Source organism: Scomber scombrus, chromosome 1, assembly GCF_963691925.1.
Source record: "Scomber scombrus chromosome 1, fScoSco1.1, whole genome shotgun sequence".
Lineage (NCBI taxonomy): Eukaryota > Metazoa > Chordata > Actinopteri > Scombriformes > Scombridae > Scomber > Scomber scombrus.
The window spans coordinates 20,355,667-20,378,156 of record NC_084970.1 but is presented as its reverse complement, the minus strand read 5'-3'; the positions used below and the strand labels follow the sequence as shown (position 1 = coordinate 20,378,156).

Genomic DNA, 22,490 nt, shown 5'->3' with positions numbered 1-22,490 from the left:
TAACAAAACTTGACAAAAATGTACCACAGGTAAACCATAGTTCATAAGGAAATTTGTAAAAACACTACAGTGCGAAACATTTCTTTAGATAGGTTTTTCTTTTTTTCACAAGGCAATATGAATAAACACACACATTCAAGAAAAAACATGCAGTCTCTCACTCTCCCTCACACATACATTTACACATATTTATGATATTATAATTGAGATGTATTTCCAAAGTGTCTACACATCATTAACTTTATTAGAAATTAACTTCTAAAATAATTGACTTCATTGCTTTACTACATTAACACTGTCTATCATTCAACTTAGAGGCAAGCAGTGTTTACTCCTGTTAGTTTTCCTCTCACTGAGTTGATCTTTTTTTTAAATTTCTAAAAATGGCTTGATCACAAAGTATTAAATTGTTTTATTGTTGTTGTTTTGTTTTTGTTTGTTTTTTACAATTGAGAAAGTACTTCTTGCTGTATACTCTGCTTTCATTTTAATAATTCAAGTGAAGTGAAAAGTAATGGCTGATACAGTATAAAACATACAACATACTAAATGAGCAAGGCTAATGGACATTTTTTAACAAACTAAATAAAACGCAGGTTGTTTTTACTTGAATAAATTAAAAAACAAAAACAGATCAGTCATCTGAATAAGTCTTAAGGGTGTGTGTATTTCTTGTCAGCTTTTCCTGCATTTAATTAACAACTCACAGATCTGGAGTAAAGCAGAGGGTATAATACCCATACCCAAATAATGTAATACACAGTGTTGCTCAGTAGAAAGCCTTCATACACCAGCTTTCATTCTAAAAATAATTTATCTTGGAGTTTTATGGCACTTTTGTTTTGAGGCACCAGCAAGTAAACAACTTTAGTCAAACAAGCAAACCTTCAACTGCTCACAATCTGACTGAGCACTTCTTGATTCTCCTCTGAGACGTATAAGACTTTACTGATCTATCTCAGTGTCTCTTTTATCCATATATTCTGCAAGATTTTGACACAGATATAAATGTAACCTTTTGAAACTCAAATTCAGTTGTTTTATCCCTGTGTTTAAGCAACTAACAATGTTTGTAGCCTTTTAGTCAAAGTTATTAAAATACATTTTTGTGTCCACAATCCAATAACTCACGACATGAATAGAGACATAATGGTACTACATTATCGTCTTACTACATTTTAAGGCCAAGTTATGAATAGTTTTTTAATAATTTATGTATCATATTCTGGTTAAAAATACTTGTTTTGTTGGTTTGTTCAAGGTGAAATTTACATGAGGAAAGCATTTCAAGTATCAAACACTTAACAGTGGTACAGTGTTTGCAGCTCAAAGGCACTGGTGATCCCAAAATATCACAAGTTTGGCACCTAAGAATGCTAAATATCATGCAAATATCTACACATAGACTTTTCTACCCCTCCTAGCTTACACATTCTTGTTGTGACACAAAAGTGTTCATATCTGATTCATTTCCATGGTCAGATGCAGGAAAACACTGGAGTGATTTTCTCAAACTTCATCTGTCATCATTGAAGACAAGGAAGGGTTTAACATAACACATTTTCCTACCTTGTGAAATGTTTAGACATTTCTAGCTTGTTATAGTGCATGCCACTTGTTTGATTTACTGATTACTATTTTTGACCTAACAAAAGCATGTCAGGAGGTTTAAATACATATTAAGTCCATTGGAAATTCAATAAATGATAAAAAATTGAGGGAGTGGCAGATGCAGTTAACTGTAAAATGCACACAAACCTAATCCCAGATTTGCCTAGCATAACATTACTTCATAATACAGTAAATTATATAATATCACTATTCTGAGAATGGCACTTGCTCCACTTGTTGTCAGTCTTAATTTATCCAAATGTTGTATCTGGCAGAAACAATATGTAACAGACAAGAGGCACAAACACATACTGTACATACATGCATACAGCACATGCATACATACATACACACATACAGCAAAACACTTGTGTGTCATTGTGATCCTCTGTGGTGAATCTGCGTAGCGTCTCCAGTCTCTATAAGCATGTTGCAGAGGGCTTTGTTAGGTTTAATGAATGAAAGGCATCCGCTCCTTGCTGTCGTTGTCTCCCTCAGGCTCCTCTTCTTCCTCCCCTGCTTCACTGGTCTCTGTGCTATCACTGGCCATCTAGTGGTAAGAAATATTATTGATCTATCATTAACTGCATACTGAGGTATACGCACACACTCACACAAACAACAGTGTGAGCTGACCTCAAATGGATCAGTAAATGTGTCCTCTGTTGGATACAGGGATACAGGCTTCTATACATCTGATACAGTAGTTTTTCTAAGTTTGATGTTGAGATCACCATGGAAACTGCTGCTATTAAACAGAAGGAAATCCCACTCACTGCTCCCTCGTGACCCTGATTGGACCTGGCAATGTGCAGTAGGCATCAGGAATGTAACTTTAACAACATTTACAACAAAGACCACCTGCAAGCCAGCCAGCCAATTAGCTGGGTAGTTAGTTTGGCACATAGATGATGAAACCCATCTTGCACATCTTGTAATGTCACTGTTTTTCCGAAAAATCTCTTCACTGAAGATGCAATTATGATTAAATTAGCTCTACATTAGCTAAATAGATAATATCAAGGAAACCACAGGGAGTGGAGGGGGGCTTTTACATCTGTCATCTTCCTCCTCTTTCTCCTATTCTTCCTGTTGACCATGTTGCGTTGTATCGACAATTAATGTCATATAATACTTTAATTGTATGTGGTTTTTGTCATTAATACAGTATTTATCTAATCTACCATTCATATTGATCAAATCAGACCAAATCATTTTAGTCTTATACTTCCATAATGTATTCAGTGTGACATTTTAAAATATAAAGTTTGTGTTTGTGTGTATTTTAATACTGTATGTATCATTACATGGCATACAGACAGTTAGCCAAATTACTTTAAAAACAATTCACCATACCCTCCTACTGTTCTAGTGAGAAGAAAAAAAAACTCCACATAAACTCTTGACCTAGAGATCATTTTTCCCCCTGAGAAATTAAGGCTAGTGGCCCATTTATGTATGCTTTCTGTTAATATTGTTCTAAAACTAGAATAAAAACACATTTTTTGTATTTACCAGAGGAGTAGGAGTCTTCTCAACATCCAGAATGAGTTTTCCTATGTTGCCTCTGTCATGAATTCTCTGCATTGCCTCTTTAACCTGAGAATAAATCATAGCAATTAAACTTAACCCACACCAGTCATACATGAAGAAAAACTAATGACTTTCAGTATTTTTTTACCAAAATAAAAACCAAACATGACTTTGCCTGAAATTAATTTGAAAGAAAGAAAGAAAGAAAGAAAGAAAGAAAGAAAGAAAGAAAGAAAGAAAGAAAGAAAGAAAGAAAGAAAGAAAGAAAGAAGGGTTTTAATTGTGGGTAAATTATTTTCTTTCATGATAAAATGAAATATTCTGAAAATGAAAGATTCTAAAACTGTAAAACAATTTTGTCTGGAAAATCCCAAATCCCCAGTAAACACAGATTACATTGATGTGTAAAAGATAACTGTGTCAACAAGTCTTGAGCTGCATCAATTTTGTAGCAAATGTGTAAGGAACATGTAATAAAGGAGGGAGCTTTATGATGCTTAACTTCTGCTCATAAAATTGTGGTTCCTAGGGAGTGCCCTGTAGCAAATGTTGGGAATGCCGCACAACTGCAACACTTTTGGTACTGATTCCAGCCATGGAGCGATGTTGCAAGTCATACCCATCTCCCTCCCCTTGTTTCCTATCACTTCCCTGTCAAATGTCTAATAAAGGAAAAAAAATACTACATCAATCATATTCATTAAAGCTTGTCAGACTATTTTATCACAGAGAGGAGAAAAGTTCACGCATCAGAAAAAATTACACAGAATGTGGTATCGTGCTCTCTCATTACAGTCCACATAGAGACACAAATGAATGTACCTCATTGTCTGAAAGCTATTGTTTCACAAGTATTCACTTGTTAAAAGAAATAGTGCAAGCCAAGAGCAGAAATAGGTCAGAAATTTGTCCAGCACAGTGCTGCAAGATAGCAAATATAGGAGAGTGGGATACAATCCACTTTCATTAATGGGACTCTCCTGGTGCTTTTATGTCAATGAAAATCACTACAAGATGCCTTATGCAAGTTCTCTTTTTCAATACTTTAGAGACATTAATATTTTCTTGACTAAAAATGCTGGTGGTTGCAAAACCTCCAGTTGTTCTGTTCCAGTCACGCACTTTCTCTAACATTTCATTCCAGAAAAAAGGTTGCTATGGTTAACATGTAAACTAACGCCCTCTGAATTCTCAATCCAGGCATAAAAACCTATTGAGCCAGGCTGTGCCCCTGACACTACATCCCACGCCATCCTCCCCACTAATGAGATTCTTCATGGGCAATGGTTCCGGTGAATGGCCCAAGCATTCTGCCAAAGTTAAATGACAACAGTACTGGGAAATTTCCCATGAGAAATAAAAATCTGAAGCCAGCAATAATTTTATCAGCATATTCTCTCTGACTGTAAACAGAAAGTTCAGGCTGACTTGCAGTCAGATTCTTGTGATGTATTACACCTTTTATTTAACTTATTTGACCATGTTTGGTTGTGAAACAAATTCCAAACATTCTACTTGAAAAGGTTACAGGGTGTGTTGAAACCATTTTGATTCCACTGATAGGAGCAATTAGTAACTTCAAGTTAAAACTTTATGTTAAGGAAATGGCTCAGACTAAAGTTGACACAGTACCATACATATTAGGATTACAAACTTCGTGACCAAAAGAGTACATTTTTGACTCTACAGGACACATACCTTCAGTCCCTATTTTAAAGGCCCTGCACTTAAATGCAGTTAATAAGACTTCTGCACAGATTGAAGCTGAGCAGAGCTATATTGGAACTGATTATGTCAATCAACCACAAGCTGTACATGAGTGATTTTAAATGTGGCATTGATTGAGCATGCCTAATCTCCTCAGGCAGGGCTTTCCAAAGTCTGTAACAGCAGATGCAAAGACACCTTTAGCTTTTAGCTGTGACTTTGGAACAGATAACAGAGGTTTGCCTGTGGATCTCAGGCAGTGCGTTTGGTCAAAAGAGGATGAAGTCAGGTTTGGTGTCATTCAGTTGGAGAAATTCATCAGAGTTCAGTCATGAACGCTTTGTAGATTGGTTTTGTCATTGTTTTGATCAGCAAATTAAGTTGTGTGTCGTCAGTGTAGAAATTAAACTGAATGTTATGGTTGATGATGTCACCCAGAGGGAGCATGTAAAGAAATAAAAAGAAATCAACCTAAAATTGAGACCTGGGGGACGCCATAGTGGATAGGAGCCAAAGATGTCACAGGATTACCTCTACTGACAGTTAAATATGAGGTGAACCATTTAAGGGCAACACCAGAGATGCCTCCGCGAACCTCCAGATGGTTTAAAAGGGCAGTATGATCACTGGTGTCAAAGGCATAGTTCAAGTGCAGCAGGACCAGGATTGAGCGGTTACCAGAATCAATAGCCAACAGGAGGTCATTGCTCACCCTGATGAGGGCAGTTTCTGGGCTGTGAAGCTGGAAGCCTGACTGAAATTTTTCAAAGAGATTGTTATTACTGAGATGAGCGATCTACTAGTGGATTACAACTTTTTCAATAACCTTGGAAAGAAATGGGAGTTTGGAGATGAGTCTATAGTTGTTAAGAATTGTGGGGTCTAGGTTTGATTTTGTGAGGGGAGAGACCACGGAGCTGTTAACAATGGACAAAATGAGCAGGCCAATGGTGGGGAGGACCTTCTTCAAAAACGAAGTTGGTAAAATGTCCAAGGAACAGGTAAAAGACTTCATGTTATTGATTATGTTCAGCAGAGTTTTAAGGGAAATTTGGTTGAAGGAGTAAAGGTAGCCAATAGATGGGCTTGGAGTGGATATTACTGATCTCATAGACTTAGAGGCTCCCACAAAAGGTTAACTGCTGTTGAACTTTGAACTGGAGGAATTAATTTTATTTTTTTAAAATGGGTTAAAAAAACAGTTACAAAGTTCAGGAGAAACATACCTACGAAACATACATATGTCAAGACCAACAACATGATCAGTAGTAGTTGCTGGAGATCAGCATGGAGAAATATTTTGCCAATGCATCTTTAACTGCAGCATTATGATTTCTCATGCAACAGTTAAGAATTTGGTGGATTAAAAAGAATGCTAAAAATAATATTTACACTAGCCAGCGAAAACACTGAAATTCCACAGTAAAAACACTGGTTGAGTAACACTGTTTGAGAAGAGAAAGAAGAAGAGCAAGGGCAGGCACCTGATAAATACATATTTAGTCAATCACAGGGGGAGGATGGTACAACGTGGTGCAGGTTAGCTACAAGCACAACTACCTAACTTTTGGGTGAAGACTGTCTTGTGTAAACAAAGAGAAGTTCAAATTGTGAATACCAATGTCGTGGGTGTTGCAAACAGACTAGAGTCAGGTAAGGGGCGGGGGGGGGGGCAACTGTGAGCCAGGGCAGATGGAGGACAGGCCAGACTGGCATGGAGCAAGGCAGATGGAGGATGGGAGGAGCCTGTTAGAGGGGGCAAACTTATTCACGCCCTGGATATCCAAGCCAGACAGGCAGACTGGGGGCAACAGCCAACAAGGCGGGAAGACAGCCATCTAGGTCAGGATGGACAGGGGACGGTGGACAGTCTAGTTGACCTAGAACTTGAAATTTGTTCTCAAGTGAAGTGCCTCGTGTGTTTGTAGCTAGGGGTGGTGTCTACACCCAGGGTTTAGCCCTAAAGCTAAGCCAAACCTCCTCCCCCAGAGTCAAGAAACCGGATGGGTGAAATGGTTCATCTCCCAACCATGGGACAGTGTCCCGCAACGAAGCAAAATGGTTAGGGAAGAAACTGTGGCTACAGTTGAAAAGTCCAGGATTAACCTGTTCTTCTCCCTGAGTTCGTCCTGCGAGGGAGCGACATCTTCCTTCACTTGTAGAATAGCAGTTTGCACACATCATGATTGTTAGCAGGACTGCATGCAAAGTTAACTTAGCCGTCATGTGAAAGCAAGCCATATAGGTCACAAATGCTACAGGCAGGGCAGGAGTTAGGTGTATCCTCTGTGTTTGGGCTGAAATTACCCTCAGATTACGCAAAAGTATGATGATGTGAAGTGACATTTCTGTACTTGAAAAATTTAGGTGGATTGCCTGAACACTACACCAAACAACTCACCAGTGCACAATGTATTATGGCATACTGGATACACCACTTGTGTCCTTGTCAGAGGAAACAAGGTTCTAAGACTAATACAAGTTGTTGAACTTATTTTCACAAGATAAGTGTTTCGCAGAAGAGCACTGTACAACTTGCTGTTACCAAAAGTCCATTGGGCAAATTGCTTCTCTGAGACAATTCAAGTTTAAAAACAGCTGAAAAAGTTAATTGACATCTGATTGAAAGTGATTTTTGTGGATGGTAGCTTTTGGATAACAAATCATGTTCACTGTGGTCTCTACAATGGCTGAACTGATCCAAAGCCAACATACAGTATGTACATTTTGTGATTAGTGTACATCTACAAAGACTCCACAGACAGGAAAGACTTTCTAGAAATCGAGATTGAAGTGACTGACGTATGGCCTATTGGGTTTTGTGTGGGAGTGAAATAATTGTGGTGCAGGAAGATGCAACCTACCCACCATCTGCAGAAAAATGTCCAAGAACAGCTGACAATGTCCCACAGAAAGCAGCAGTGACAAACAACAGATTATATGTTGTCTTCCCTGGCATCTCTGTTTACGTTGCCAATGTGATCTGATCTTTTTAATTTCATAATCATTGACATCACACTGTCTTACACCTTCTGGTCTAACTCTTACCTCCTCTAGCGCCCATAGGGAGTCCACTACTGGCTTGATCTTCTTTTGCTCATAGAGACACAAGAGTTTGTCCATTACTGCTTTCACAAGACTACATCTGCCCTGTTTGAAGAGGAGATTGAGGAGCGAGAATCCTGCAATGACTTTGTTCTCCTCGTATAGTTTAATAGGGTTCACCTTCTCCACTTGCCACCACTGGAGAAAAAAAAACAACAATTCAGAGAGACATTCATCCTCAGTGACTCATTTGTGTGTGTGTGTTTCATTTGCCATGAAATGTTCATTGGGTAGTAACAGGGTACTGTTTCCTTCAAATGTTGATGACAGACTGCATCTCTGACTCACAGATTTTGCAAAGCTGAAGAAACTCTTTGTTTCCCCAGTTACCATGTTTGACGCGCCTGGAAAAACAAAAATAAAAGGATTGCTGTATGCTGTGCAAATGGCTGGAGAGAAGTGACTGGTCAATGATAGGCAGCCACAAAGCATGAAGGGTGAGGTGGGGGAGGAACAATTGGCACCTTTAAACCATTATATCTATGACAGCATACCTTCGCACATATAAACAGAAACAGAACCAATTAATTAATCTCCTTGTTATTCTGTTGCTTGATTCATGAGGCTTGACAGGAATTAAGCAAGTAACAGATAAGATAAGGATGGCATTTCATTTACAGGCTATGGACTATGTTTTATTCAAGTGAGCCTCACTGTTTCAGACCCGGTCCAGATGTAATCACTTTCCAGTGAATATGTGACTTGTCTTTTTAAGGAATTGTTTTGGGAAATATCCTTATTCTCTTTCTCACTGAGAGTTTAAGCAGAGTATTGATACCACTCTCCTGTTTGTACAGTTATATGAAGCTACATAAACTATGTGACTTCATGTGACTATCTTACCTTAGCATAAACACTGTGAGTGCGGAGAAAGAGCTAGCCTCATTCTGTTTGAAGGTAGCAACATCTACCGACGACCAGTAGCTTGAAAGCTTACTAATTAATATGTTATATCTCGTTCATACAAAAACCTTCTCCCAGGAAAAGTCCAGCCCATGTTAAACAGAAACTTGTGTTTACATTACAGTTTTTTTGATTAAACACATGAGATATTACATACTAATCAGTGAGCGTCGGCTGGCTGGCAGATTTTGTTCAAAACAAACTATTACCACCTGCACACTGTCAGAAAGGCCAAGCATTTCTGAATGAAATGTGTTGCTTGACCGAAACATAACTATTGATTGAAGTTACCATAAGTGCTGACAATGTTTTGTTGTATCACCTAAGCATCAGTCAATTTATAGATGTGTAAAGACCACTTTTTGGGGCAGATTTTGTTACCTATGCCAGGCTAGCTGCTTCCTCATTTTTCCAGTCCTATGCTAAGCTAAACTATCTGCCTCCTGGCTCAAGCTGCATATTTAATGTACAATATTGATCTTTTCATAAATACCTGGGCAAGAAAGTATACAAGCGAAGTTCACAAAATGTCACACTATTTCTTTAACTGCTACTATTGACCTCAAAGTTGAAGCAAACATGCCAACATTAACCTAACAGACTGTAAATGTAGTTATTTCCACTTTGAAGGTATTAAATGGAAGGCAAGGGTTTCGTTAAGACACAGCCAAAGCATTAAGTATGGGGCCTACCATAGAGGATGTAAGTTCCCAATGGCTTCAACAGACTCAGGCCTTTCCCTGTGTTCTCCCCACACAGGCAGTCCAACACAATGTCCACTCCATCTGGAGAGATCCTAGAACATCAAGACCAAAGCAAAGGTAAAGTACACTGAAAAAGAGGATTCATGTAAATTAATACACATGTGAAGTGTTAATCTACAAACACTTTCTTGAGTACAATCAAAGGCCACCTTCATACATTTACAGTGTGTTGCCTTGTTTATGACTGTGGGCACTGTATGTAAACTTGCACAACATCTTCTTTAAGTCCATATAAAGACTGTGACTCATACTCTGGAGCAGCTTCAAGTTTTGTCCAGTCGTGGATTGATAAAATATGAACACCGATTCTCTGGAGTTTAACTCAGAAATTGCAGTATACAGCCCACAGGTTTTCTTTTAACTCTGCCTACAGTTTTCTTGTCAAGAAAGTGATGTTTTGCAGTGTCCATATTGCTCCTTAATAGTAACACATTTTACAAGATATTAGAAAAAGTTGATCACACCCAGAATCAAACAGACCAACCTGTTTACCATAATGAGACTAATTAAAGGTATGGATATGAAAGAATGAAAGGCATGTAGTTATCAAGGGGGCTTGAATTCTTTACTTTCAGCCTTGTGTCCCTGGACACCTGCTTAGCTAAACTGCTTGGTGGTCTTGTGATTCCCATGGTTTTGCCTTTTGTAAAAAGACTAATTTAATTGTACTTTGCTCTTGATCCTGAGAAGAATGTGTGGGCCAGAGAGATGAAAGGCATATTAATCCACTACCACTCCTGATATGTAGCCAGAAAGCATGAAACAATCAGTGCTCATGAAACAATATTTAATTTCCTATGTATTATACTTTGAGGAATATAGTAATGTGCTCAACAGTATATCTACAAACAATAATATGTTACTGCTGAAGCTCTCTGAGGCAGAGGAAGCAGCATGGAGTTCTGTAAATAATCATAAGCCTTGCAATACATTTTTTTAAAACATCACAGCATAATTGCAGTAAATCTGCATCATTTAGCATCAAACCTCTATTGGGTTTTTTGTAGTCCAAATTGGTAGTGTGTTGTGAATGGAATGTGTAAGGTATCGATACTAAGCCCTAATTGGCTCAGTTGTTCCACAGACCCAGTGCAGACCTCCGCCCTACACAATGATGCTGCTCTCTGAGATGAGCTGTGAGTTGCCATGGGGACCACAGCCACACAAGGCCGAATAAGGCAATGGGTAACATCTGCAACCTTGCACAGCCCTCTGCACTCAATATGGTCAACGTTATCACATTAGTTCAGTATATCTATTATGTATCTATTATGCTACACCTAACCTGCCCTGATGATGCCATCAAATTTAATGTAATTCTAAATGCTAAAAAATTAGAGTTGCCAAAATACATTAAGTTGAACTAATTGCAGACGCTTGAGTCCTATAACAGCAATTTACGAAGCATTTCAGCTAAAGTAGAGACAAACTTTCCAAGCTTACTTTTTGACTTCTTGTATATAATCAACATTTCTGTCAAAGAGGTGAGTCACAGAGTCTCTGATGGCTGCATGTTTGAAACATGAGGCGATCCCAAAGACAGTGACATTAGGTACAGTGGAGCAGAGCTGAGCCACAGCTTGACCCTGAAAATAACAAACAGTTGCAAGAGCTTATCAGGGGCTGAGAAAAAAAAACAAAACTCTAAATGTACTATGATCACAAAAAACAGCTGAATCCACCATTACATAATAAACACACATCCATTGAAAAATCACATATAATGATGTAGAGTTTATATGTTCTAAGTCGTTGTTTGTATAGTGCTTATGATTCATGGTTAACTTAAGTTATAACAACAGTGTTGGCTGGCTTTTTTGAATATTTGCGCATTTCTTTCATTCATTCCAAAACTTTAATTACTCAAAAAGATGTTTAAAAGGTTTTACAACAAAATAATTAGAAGTCTATTATCTATTTTTATTTGATATAAGGCAATAACAGAGAACAGATATGCTCCAAATGTAAACTGCCAGTTATAATAAGAGTTGGATTTATTTTTGTTTTGCTGCTATGAAATGGTCATAAAGGAAACCAACTTACTACACCACCTCCTGCTGAGTGGACCAGCACTGACATCCCCTCTCGCAGATTGGCAACCTCAAAGAGCATCATGTAGGCAGCAACAAAGTTCAGAGAGAACGCTGCAGCCTCTGTAAAAGTCATTTCATCTGGCAACTTGTAGACAAACTCCACAGGTGTGCAAACAACTTCTGCCCAGGCATTGTAATTCACAAAAGCCATAACTCTGTCACCTATCTGAAAAGAAACGTGTTAGGGCAGTGGGAGAATAAGCAATAATGAATAAAAACCATGTGGCACCAAGAAGGAAATATGGATTAACTTGACTGCACATCTCATTATCACCATCACAGCACAGTCTGTATCTCTAATTCTGTTGGCAGGTCAGTGACAAATAAGGGTTGGCAAGATGAGAAATTCAAAAATGTCTTAAAAATGTTTTAAAAGCATGCATCAGATTTATTAATATGTATATTTTGTGTTTATGTTGTTTTTTTACCAAAATTAAGACTGAATGCTCCTGAAAATGTCCAATGGTGTAATCACAAAAGAAAGATATTAAATCATATTAAATATTTCATCCACCTACAGTGTATTTAAGTGAACTCATTTTAAAACATCCAATGAAAAGAAAGTATAATATAGAGGATGACATATCCTAAAAACAACTATTTTTTCTAAATAATTGTGTCGGCGTTGCAGAAGTGGATTACATTTATTCCATGTTTTAGTTCACATTTATTTTCCTGTACATAATCAGATTTTTATGAAAGAATACTGGTTACACCAACTGGACACTGGGTAGCATCAATGGATGTAACCAGTACTTATCATAAAAATCTGATACACTGCCTGACCATGTTCCTTCTACAGTCAAACACGTTGTTTGTTGAAGAAATGGACACTGACAATCAAATATGTCAATAAGGTTCAGTGAAGTTAGTTTTTCATGTTATTTCAGTTTAAAAAAAGAACATCTGACAACAAGAAATGATTAGGGTAAACTCTTGTATAATATTTTTAAATTCAGTTAAGAAACAATCATTTTAAAGTCATATAATAAGCTAATTTCTTCAACTGTAAATTATGTGCTGAAAAAAAAAACATTTTACAACACACATGGTAATTTCATCTCAAAATTTAACTTGTGATGTATAGTAGAAAAAAGTAAAAAATCACCTGACAATAACAACTCATAAGTCAACTGATAAATTATCTTCTATTGTGAATACAGTTTATAAAAATGTAATCTGACAATAAGAATTTTGGATAACGTATCTTTAAAAGATGTGTGTGGGCAGAGAGAGAAAGAGAGAGAGAGGAACTGGTTCCAGTGCTCTGTCGTGAGCTTTGAATGTCATGAGTTCAGAGCTTCTGGTTCAGAGATGATGTTATTATATTATAAAGAGGTCAGGAGGTTGAGGCCAAGTGAAGACATTCTTCCCACCCAGTTGTTTCATGCAGCAGCATTAGAATTCACACATGCTCTGTTACAAGCCACTTTTTTCCTTGTTAGAAGATGGCATCTTATGGGGGAAAATTGATTTTATTTATTTTGTTTGATTGTTTTAGTTTTGTTTATATTAGTAATGAAATAGCAGAAATGTAAATAATTCACAGATGTTATGTTTGAGTGACATTTCTCCTTCAAATTAATTATTGGATTTTACAGGATTTTAAAGCTACTGTACGTGTTCAAAAGTAGGTTTTTATGATGCATCTTCAATTAGCATCATACATTACCGATATCTAACAATGTTTGCATCATAAACTACGGATATTTGACAAAATTGTCATAATCCCCAAATATATTCTATAAAAATGGATTAAAGCAGACATTTTATACTCTGTCAACATGAAAAGAATATGTGCATGGCATTCATGCATTTATTTTCAAATTTTAATCCTTTAAATTTGACTAAACCACATGGAAACAAAAAAAAGTAGCGTCACGTCATTGACCCTGCCACAGATTTAAGGCAGTGGCCTACTGTGCTTTAGAAATTGACAACATTTATTCATACATCACTGCAGCTGGAATTTCACTAACCTCAAATCCCTTTGTGTTTTCCCCCACTGATTCTACTATTCCAGAGCATTCAAACCCAGGAACAAGAGGAGGTTTAGGAGGACTATCGATAGTTCCCTGACGTACCATCAGATCCAGGAAATTCAAACCACTGCAACACAGAATAAATAGGGTCTATAGTGTTTGTTGACATTAACTCAGTCTGATTCAATAGTTTGATGTAAACCATGCAGCAGAACTGTCTGACCACTCACAGCTACTGCACAACTGTGCAAAAGAGCTTTAGTAATGCCCAGTGCTTTTTATTTCACTATTATCAGCAATGAGTCACAGGCTATTCCTCTGTGAGGAAGGATAGACTCAACAACAAGCATTATCACTAAATGAAATAGTATACACTTTAAATTTCCTAAACTGTAGCTGTCGTTTTTCGGAATAATAATGAATGAATGAAAATATACACATAAAATGACTGAATCTCTCTGACAACAGTTTGCTCCTTTTTAATAGCTTGATATCAATGGACTCCAGACAGCCAGCCAACCATCTACACTAGAAAAAAACCTGTTGGCTTTATGAAAATAAATGTGTTATTTCCTGTTTAGAGAATACAAGCATGGTAATACAATGGGTAGGCCAGGGAGACCATCCCAATCTATTACGACACATAAAATGCTTTAGTGATATTTTCTTATTTACCATGCTTTGACGCGGATCTTCACTTCACCATCCTGAGGTTCGGGCATTGCCTTCTTGGTCACCCTGAGTTTGTTCAGACCTCCAAAACCTGATAGTATCACCGCTCGCATTTCTTTGGTATCGCCGAAAGATTCCACGTTTTCTGTTTCTTTCCCCACATTTTTATCAATCATATACTCGGTCTCCTCCGTCATATCTGCTCCTTCTTTAGCCATGTCGAAGCCCAGATGCTCTTCCTCTCCGTTCCTCCTCGGGGCTCAGAGTGATGTGGTGCGCAGCCTGCACACAGGCGCTATGTGGCAGGATGTCTGCTGACCCACACACTGCATTTACTCATGCCGAAACGCAAGCCTGAATAATCACATTTTTAAAATTCCACTTACAGAAGCCCCGTATATCAAATATAGTTTGCCATATCCAGGCTATAATATGTATATCTTTGCATGCAGCGAGCTAAAGTGGCTATGAAATGCACCATCTGCTGGTGAAGTGTGCACAAAACTTTATATTACAGTCCATAATACAACTCATGCACCCCTGATGAAAAAATCCAACAAGTGTGCTGCCTTCAGGTGTGCTTGAAAATATGGTCCCCAAACCCATCACCCCTCACTTCTTCCAGAAAGGTGTAGTTTATGTTTAGGCGATTTTATCATAATTTACACCTGTTTTTCTTGAATTTCGCAATGTTGAACATCTTGCTTACCTGTTTTGCTATGAGACGTTTTGTCACAGATGTACAGGTAATTAACAACGTTTTTGTGATTTGTGAAACATGGTGGGTGAAGGTGAAAGCTACATGACATAGGGCGGACACTTGGGTGTAAACCATTACACCCAAGATGTTTGATGGTAGGCCTACCTCCGCTTCACAGCCCTTGCTGATAATTCCTAAAGGGGGCTTTAACACAGCATATTCTTCTTTTTCTTTTTAGGCTCAAGGGAGGTTTTGCACAAAACCTCCATGGATCAAAAATTAGGTAAACAATAAAAAGAGTAATAATTGATATTGTCTGCTGTTTGAGGTGTCAAGTCAAAAGTTTTACAAAGGTCTCTTTTACAGTGGTGGTCAATGGAGGAAAAGTTTTTTGGGCCACAGGGGGATTTTTTTGCAGTTGGTTGCAATCTGTAACCTCACTGTTAGATGCCACTAAATCCTACACATTGATCCTTTAAATAAGGTTTATTGTTTTTGTTGCTGCTAATAGCTGCTGCTGCTAAAACTGATGAGAGCAGCGATACAGAACCATTTGGTTAATTTGAAAGTGTAAAAACAATGAGATAAAAGGCTAAAAAGCTCAAGCTGCAGAGTTCAGTGATAGATTGTGAGTTTCACTGCAAGCAATTCATATTAAAGAGAAATCTGATACAGCAGGCTTATAACGCCTACCAACTCCACCCAACTGATTGTATTTGAATTTTTGAGTGATACAGATATCAGTGTTTGTAGTGCTGCAACGATTGGTCGGTTATTTGCTATTAAAAATAATTGCTATTTTGATAATTGATGAATAATTTCAAATTATTTCATTCCTAGCTCAAATGTGATTATTTTCTGGTTTCTTTATTCTTCTATGACAGTAAACTGAATATCTTTGCATTGAGGACTGTTGTGGACTGAAGACATTTGGGGACATCACGTTGGGCTTTGGGAAACAATGATCGACCTTCCTCACCTTTTTCTGACATTTTATACACTGAAACAACTAACTTTGGAATCTGGAAAATATTAGGTGATAATGAAAATAATTGTGAGTTACAGCCCTAAATATTTGAGCCCTGTTTACGGTTTATCTGCTGATATTTTATTACAATTTCTTAAATTTGGGTAATAATGACCAAGATATGCAGAGTGGTTTATTTTGTGGTTTAGGAATAAACATGTCTCTGGTGAATACACTTTAGATCCAACACTGTTTCTAAATGATCTCTGACCTATCTGGTTTTTATGTATAATTTCTTGTTACTCACTGGCCAGCATATAAACCAGCAATTTTGTGTGTGATGAGTTTGTATCAGCCCAACCTCTTTAGCCATTAAACGCTTTATGATCAGACCACATACATGAAACTTGTTGCAAAGGTTTCATCTCCAGTTAACGACTTTAAAGCTGTTTCCCTCACAACCTTCAGAAAAGATGAGGAAACAGTTTGCTGAGTGTTACCAAATGTATTTGTTCTCTAACAGCTGCACAATGTTTATATTTTCAGTATTAATATTCAATATTATATGAACTTATAACACAATAACAAAAGGATCAAGCATCAAATGGTGCCAGTATACTAAGATTAATTTTACTAGAAAGAAAATACTTAGAAAGTCCATTAAAAAATGTGTTGAGGAGCCACTGATTTTTATTGCAGCTTGTATTACTGATACAAAGGTAGCATAAATACAATAGGTCCATGTACAGTCTAATAGTTAGACATTGATTTGAAATCATTCACTTTGCCATCAGTGTCAGTGACATAGCAAAATATTATTATTATTTCAAATGTTTTTATTGTGAAGCAGACAGTATATCACATATACATCCATCTTGGTTTATGCAATGCTTCAATATTTTGTAATACAAGTAACAAAGGTGTCCTACGAATAAGTAAATAAATGAAAAAACAATAGATGGGAGAAAAATAAGAAATATACAAAAATAAGTAAATAATACATTTATGAAATAAATAAATAATAACTCCCTCCCTGACCCACCCCGTCCCACCCACCCACCCAGTACTACTCAGGTTGTCCTACATCCTGTTTCAAGAGAGAAATAATCGGTTGCCACATCCTTTTGAAGTCTTCCAACCTACCACTAAGAGAATAACGAATCCTTTCAAGGTGTAATGTATCAGTCAGTGCCGTTAACCATTCTTTGAAAGTAGGTGTCTCCGTTTTTTTCCAGTGGAGGAGAACAAGTTTTTTCCCACAGAGGAGACCATAGGATAAAAGGCGGCGCTGCATATTCTGTAGGTTCCCAGTGTTCCCTGATGTCCCTAGTATAACCAAGAGAGGATCTGGTTGTAATGTAGTCTTGAAGACTTTTGAGAAAAATGAAAACACTGCTGTCCAGAAATGTTCTAGTTTGGGACATAGTGTGTAGCTATGAAGTAGATTTGCCTCCGCTTGGTTACATTTTTCACAGATGGGTGATATTTCTGGGAATATTCTATGTAATTTTACTCTTGAGTAATGCAGCCTATGCAGAATTTTAAACTGGATCAGACAGTGTCTAGCATTTAGGGAGCAAGTGTTGATATATCTCAGGCTTTCCTTCCACATATCCTCCGCTATCGTCATACCCAATTCTTTTTCCCAGCCTTCCTTTATGTATTCCGTATTCACCTGATCTAGTTCCTCAAATGAATCATATATAACTGAAACTGCATTCCTCTCCTTCGTGCAATCTCTAAGACACCTGTCTAGCTTGTCAGGGGTGGCGTTTTCAAAATGGTCCAGATGTGTCCTTACAAAATGTCTGACTTGGAGATATCTAAAAAAATCACTTTTTGACAGACCATATTTCTCCTGTAGTTGTTGAAATGACGCAAATGAACCGTGACATAGCAAAATAATGCTCCACAGAGCAAATGTCTGCAGCAATTCTTCAATATTTAGGATGTTATTATTTATGACTTGCAGGACCACTTATCATTACACAATCATCATCATCATCATCAACCCTGAGAGGACCCCAAAATAATAAGAACCCTACGTGACTTGATATTTTACCATGTCCTTTTGTGCGTATTGTAGCGTTCACTCTATATAGTCTCAAAGCAGAGGATACCTTAATGGTAAAAAAAGATAATTTTATTGTAATCTTACATTTATTTCACATTTTTACATTGTTAATGTATAACTGTGATAGACAATGTCCCTCTGCATGTCTACCACTGGTACATTAACAATTATCATGAAACTAATTAGCTACACCATATCCTCTTTAAAACAAAATGTACATTCATAATAGCTTTAACATAGGAAAAGTGAACTTGCACTAATGTTTTGGAACGTCAGTGAATATTCGCAGTCCATGCATTTCTTGAATCTCATCCTTGAGTGCCTGTGGAGGAGAAAACAAAACCACAAATGAATAAAATGTTGGACCATCTAACAGTGTTCAGAAAACATTTCCACCAGAGTTAAGGGTTCACTCTTACATATCTCAACATGACTGACTGATACAATATGGACCTCTGCACACAAGTGCAAGTATGAACTTCTTCAAAAAACCCAAACAATTGCTAAATTAGAGCTGAACAATATCTCAAACCTACCTGTAAACTCCACAATTATCTAATAGTGACACAGGTTATATGGTGAGCTAATTTTATATGATGAGTTACCTGATTGACTAACTGATGTTGTTGAACAGTCCTTTTTCCTTTGAACTCACTGGACTCTATATGGATCTCATACATGGCCCCACAGCCACCTACACACAACAACAAATCACACAATGTCATTTAGAGCCACTTTATGTGGTTCCCGTATGATTGCTACACAATAACAAGGAAATATCTATATGCTTATTTCGTTTATTTATTATTTTTAAGTATTATATACAGAGTAACACATGGAGGGTGTAATACTTTAACTTCATTGATTTTTGTGAAAGTTCAAAGTAAATATAAACATCAAACTATATAAGATGTATTGCTGCTGTAAAGATTGCTGAAATGAGATTTAACCAGATATCACTCTCACACTTTGAGCTGTAAAAAACTTCATATAAGTTAATATACTAGTAAATTTATATATTGTACCATAGTAAGCATATGTATAGAGGTTTAGTATATCTACTGAAACTGAAATGTTAGCCATCTGAAGCTGAAATGATTAGTCAATTAATCGATAACAATACAATTAATCTGTTGTTAATTGTTTGTTTAGTTTCAAAGCAAAATGTGCCACAAAAATAGAAGATTGTATAGATATTATTATCATAGTATACAGAGTGGAAAAGTAGGCCTATTACTATTTTCAGACATTTTAAAGACCAAACTATTTACTTTATCTATGAAATTTTTATGAAAAATGAAAAAAATCTTTTTGGGGAAATTCAGACTGATGGATGTATTCAACATCTGTAAAATATTCACTGGAATGAGGCAGCCAAAAACAAAACAGTCTTAAGTTTGAATACTTCATTCAGTGTAAGCATCATAATATCAGTGAAGAGCTGACGCGAGGTGCTGCAGACCTCATTGCACACTTAAAGAGAGGTTCGCACTTTTTTAAAGTCTGTTTTAAAATAATAGTCAGATGCCAATAAGAACAACGAAAGACTCAGTAGTCATTCATACTGGTTGTTAAAAGATCCCCCTCCAACGCACCTTCACTGTAAGTGATGACAGCCAAAATCCAGTGTGTCATTTTGTCCACAAATGTATTTAAAAGTTGATCTGAAGCATATACGAGGCATCAGCAGTCCCCAGCCTTTTCAGCATCAAACTCCCTCTTGTGTGTGTAGTAAAAAAAGAGGGACTTTGGCTCTATGAAGACTGTGTCATTGAAAGATATCTACTTGACTTGACTAATTTGGATGACTGAACCTACATATTAGCTCAAGATAAACTTATATTTTTGCACAAAAGGAGACTTGTGGATTCATGAAAGGATCTTATGAGTAATATGAATGATCATGGTAAGAAAAACCTGTTTCAATGCTCATTTGGCACCTGACTGTATGAAGACATGCTTGAAAACTTGTGAACCCGTCCTTTATAGGAAAACAAAGAGAGGAACCTGGATGTCAAATGTTTAATTGTTGTGGCGTCGCCTAAATAACTCGTTACGTCAGTCCCCATCATTAGAGAGCAGCCAATGGATGTGGATGTGTGTGTGTACCTGATATATCCACCACTTTGAGCGATGCGGCTGACGGGAACTTCTCCTTCAGTACCTTTGTGATGCGGACCTCTCCGTCTGTGTGTGTGCTCAGACATCTCTGCTGCTGTCCAGACACAACAACGACCTGAGGAGAGCAGAGAGCAACAGGGTCAACTCAGCGTTACATATGCAACCTCTACTGCAGGGAATCCACCGTAAAAGCGACTTTACTTGATTACTGCGAAGAAGCCGGAGGGCAGCGGTCATGGTGCCGGTCACACTCCGTTTGCACGCCAACATTGTGAGAAAACAGCTTGTGATGAATCGGGTTTAATAACGGGATGTTTACGATACTCAAATTCAGCGACTCATGCCCTCAGTCAGCGTCGTCCCGGTGATATGACGTCACACATCCGGGTACTTCAGGGTGACCTTTTTTTTTTTTTTTTCATCAAATGAAAAATGGACTAATAACAAACACATTTGATCTAGTTTCTGATTGATATTCATGTTTATTACAATTCTCTAGTCAAGCTGGAAAAATAGAAAAGCGACAACAACCCAAACAATATTTAAAAATTAGGGTGGTAAAATGGGACATTGACTAATGTGGACATTTAAGCATCCAGTGCATTTATCTCTTTTTCTATTAGATTATTTTAAAGCTAAGTAGTATATGCGTACTGTGTAAGTTATATTGTTTAAAATTACACATTAACATACAGGCTGCTAGTTTTTTAACCTAAAAACTATGGGTATGCACATTTCAGAAAGTTTTGGCAGATAAGGCTGCTTTGTATAAATCAAAGTACTTCTAAGCCTAAAAAATAGTGTCCCATATAACAAAATCTACAAATTCTAAAAACAATTTGGCACAGGGAATATTAATATATATGCCATTTTCCTTTTGAGAACAATATCTAAAAAATGTCTTCTGGTTTAACAAGGAAACATCTCAGGGATATGATATGAATGATATGAGATGTTAATATAATGTATTGGATTCGTATGTAAATAAGGTAAACAAGTCAGAATTGCAAAAAGTGTCCCACATAATACCCTTTGTACCCTACTTATTATTCATCTGTACCCCGAGTTTTTTGTTTTTTTAAACTTTATCTTACATTCATAACTGAATTCTCTGGTATGTTGTTTCCTCTTTTTGTTCATTAAACTTAGTTACTTTTTTTTAAAAGTTACTTTTGTTTGAGTATGACCTGTATACTGGACATACACATGTTGTGCATGTATGGACAGGGTTCGGGTTAGATGTTTCAGATCAGAACATAATTTCACTGAAAAAACATTTTGTTTCTCAGTCTGACTTAATGGTTTATTTGTGGTGTTGTACCCCTGAAAAATTAAATTTAGTTAAATTAGTTCTTTGCATCCCTGTAACAACAATAAATCCATAAGATCACTTTTTCACACAATATGTGACTCATACTGGAATCGCTTTGTGAATAACATGACATGGAGGTCTGGCTCCTATCGATATCTGATATAAAAGAAGTTTCTTTCAAATCTATTCACAGATTTTACCCAGTGAAGATATAGTTTTAAACAAATTCTGAAAAAAATATTGATATCAGTTCAAAATGTTGTTGTAGCTCCCCTGAGACTGCTGTTGACCTGTTTAGGCCCTTTTGTGAGACCCTTTTGGAATAACTATTTATCGTTATCACTTTATGTTTACGATGGAAAAGATAACTAAAATCTGACCAAAATTAGGCTACAAAGTTATAATTGAAAAATTAATGATTGAGTGATTAATTTTCATTTTGACAAAAAAACACATTAACATTTACATGAGCCAAATGTAAAACAAACACATTGACGTACTGAAATGCAATTCAGTTTTTCTTAATCTTATGAATTAAACCTGTGCTTTAAAAAATATCTGCTGTAAAAAGGTCTGTTTCTCCTTTAAGGGGATTTTAGTATAACACCCTATAAAAAGTAATCATATTAAGTTAGGGTGTAATGGTTATGATTGTTTAATGTTTCTCAATTCAACCCTATATTTCAGTCTCAACAACAACAAACCCATGAGACAGCTGAAGGTTTTGGCTCCTTTTAAAGTTCAAATTGACATTTTAATGGTAGGGACAGCTCTGAATGAGAAGGTTATCTCTCTCCGCAGGTTGTGGAGGCCTACATTAATGGAGGTAGAAGAGCAATTAGTGGCTGTTGACAGTGGGTTCTTTTCTTCTTTTCACTACAGGTCAGACCTTTGTTCGTTTACAAGAGGTATGGGAACAACACAAAGGAAGTCTTCCTTATGTCAG

At 36.9% G+C, this 22,490-nt stretch overlaps 2 protein-coding genes across 2 annotated transcripts; both read right to left on the bottom strand.

The window, feature by feature from the left end:
• Positions 1-1,779: 1,779 nt before the first annotated feature.
• vat1l (vesicle amine transport 1-like) lies at positions 1,780-14,588 on the bottom strand. Its single transcript, XM_062418448.1, has 9 exons — positions 14,374-14,588; positions 13,696-13,825; positions 11,667-11,882; positions 11,067-11,209; positions 9,552-9,655; positions 8,245-8,300; positions 7,900-8,094; positions 3,127-3,210; positions 1,780-2,161 (listed from the first exon to the last, which is right to left on the bottom strand). Exons 1-9 carry the CDS (start codon positions 14,586-14,588, stop codon positions 2,063-2,065), a joined length of 1,242 nt encoding a protein of 413 aa, XP_062274432.1. The 3' UTR covers positions 1,780-2,062.
• A 3,343-nt stretch (positions 14,589-17,931) lies between these two features.
• On the bottom strand, positions 17,932-20,582 carry bola3 (bolA family member 3). The gene is made up of 4 exons (XM_062417095.1): positions 20,434-20,582; positions 20,221-20,347; positions 18,717-18,805; positions 17,932-18,433 (listed from the first exon to the last, which is right to left on the bottom strand). Exons 1-4 carry the CDS (start codon positions 20,500-20,502, stop codon positions 18,368-18,370), a joined length of 351 nt encoding a protein of 116 aa, XP_062273079.1. The 5' UTR covers positions 20,503-20,582; the 3' UTR covers positions 17,932-18,367.
• Between the last annotated feature and the right edge of the window lie 1,908 nt (positions 20,583-22,490).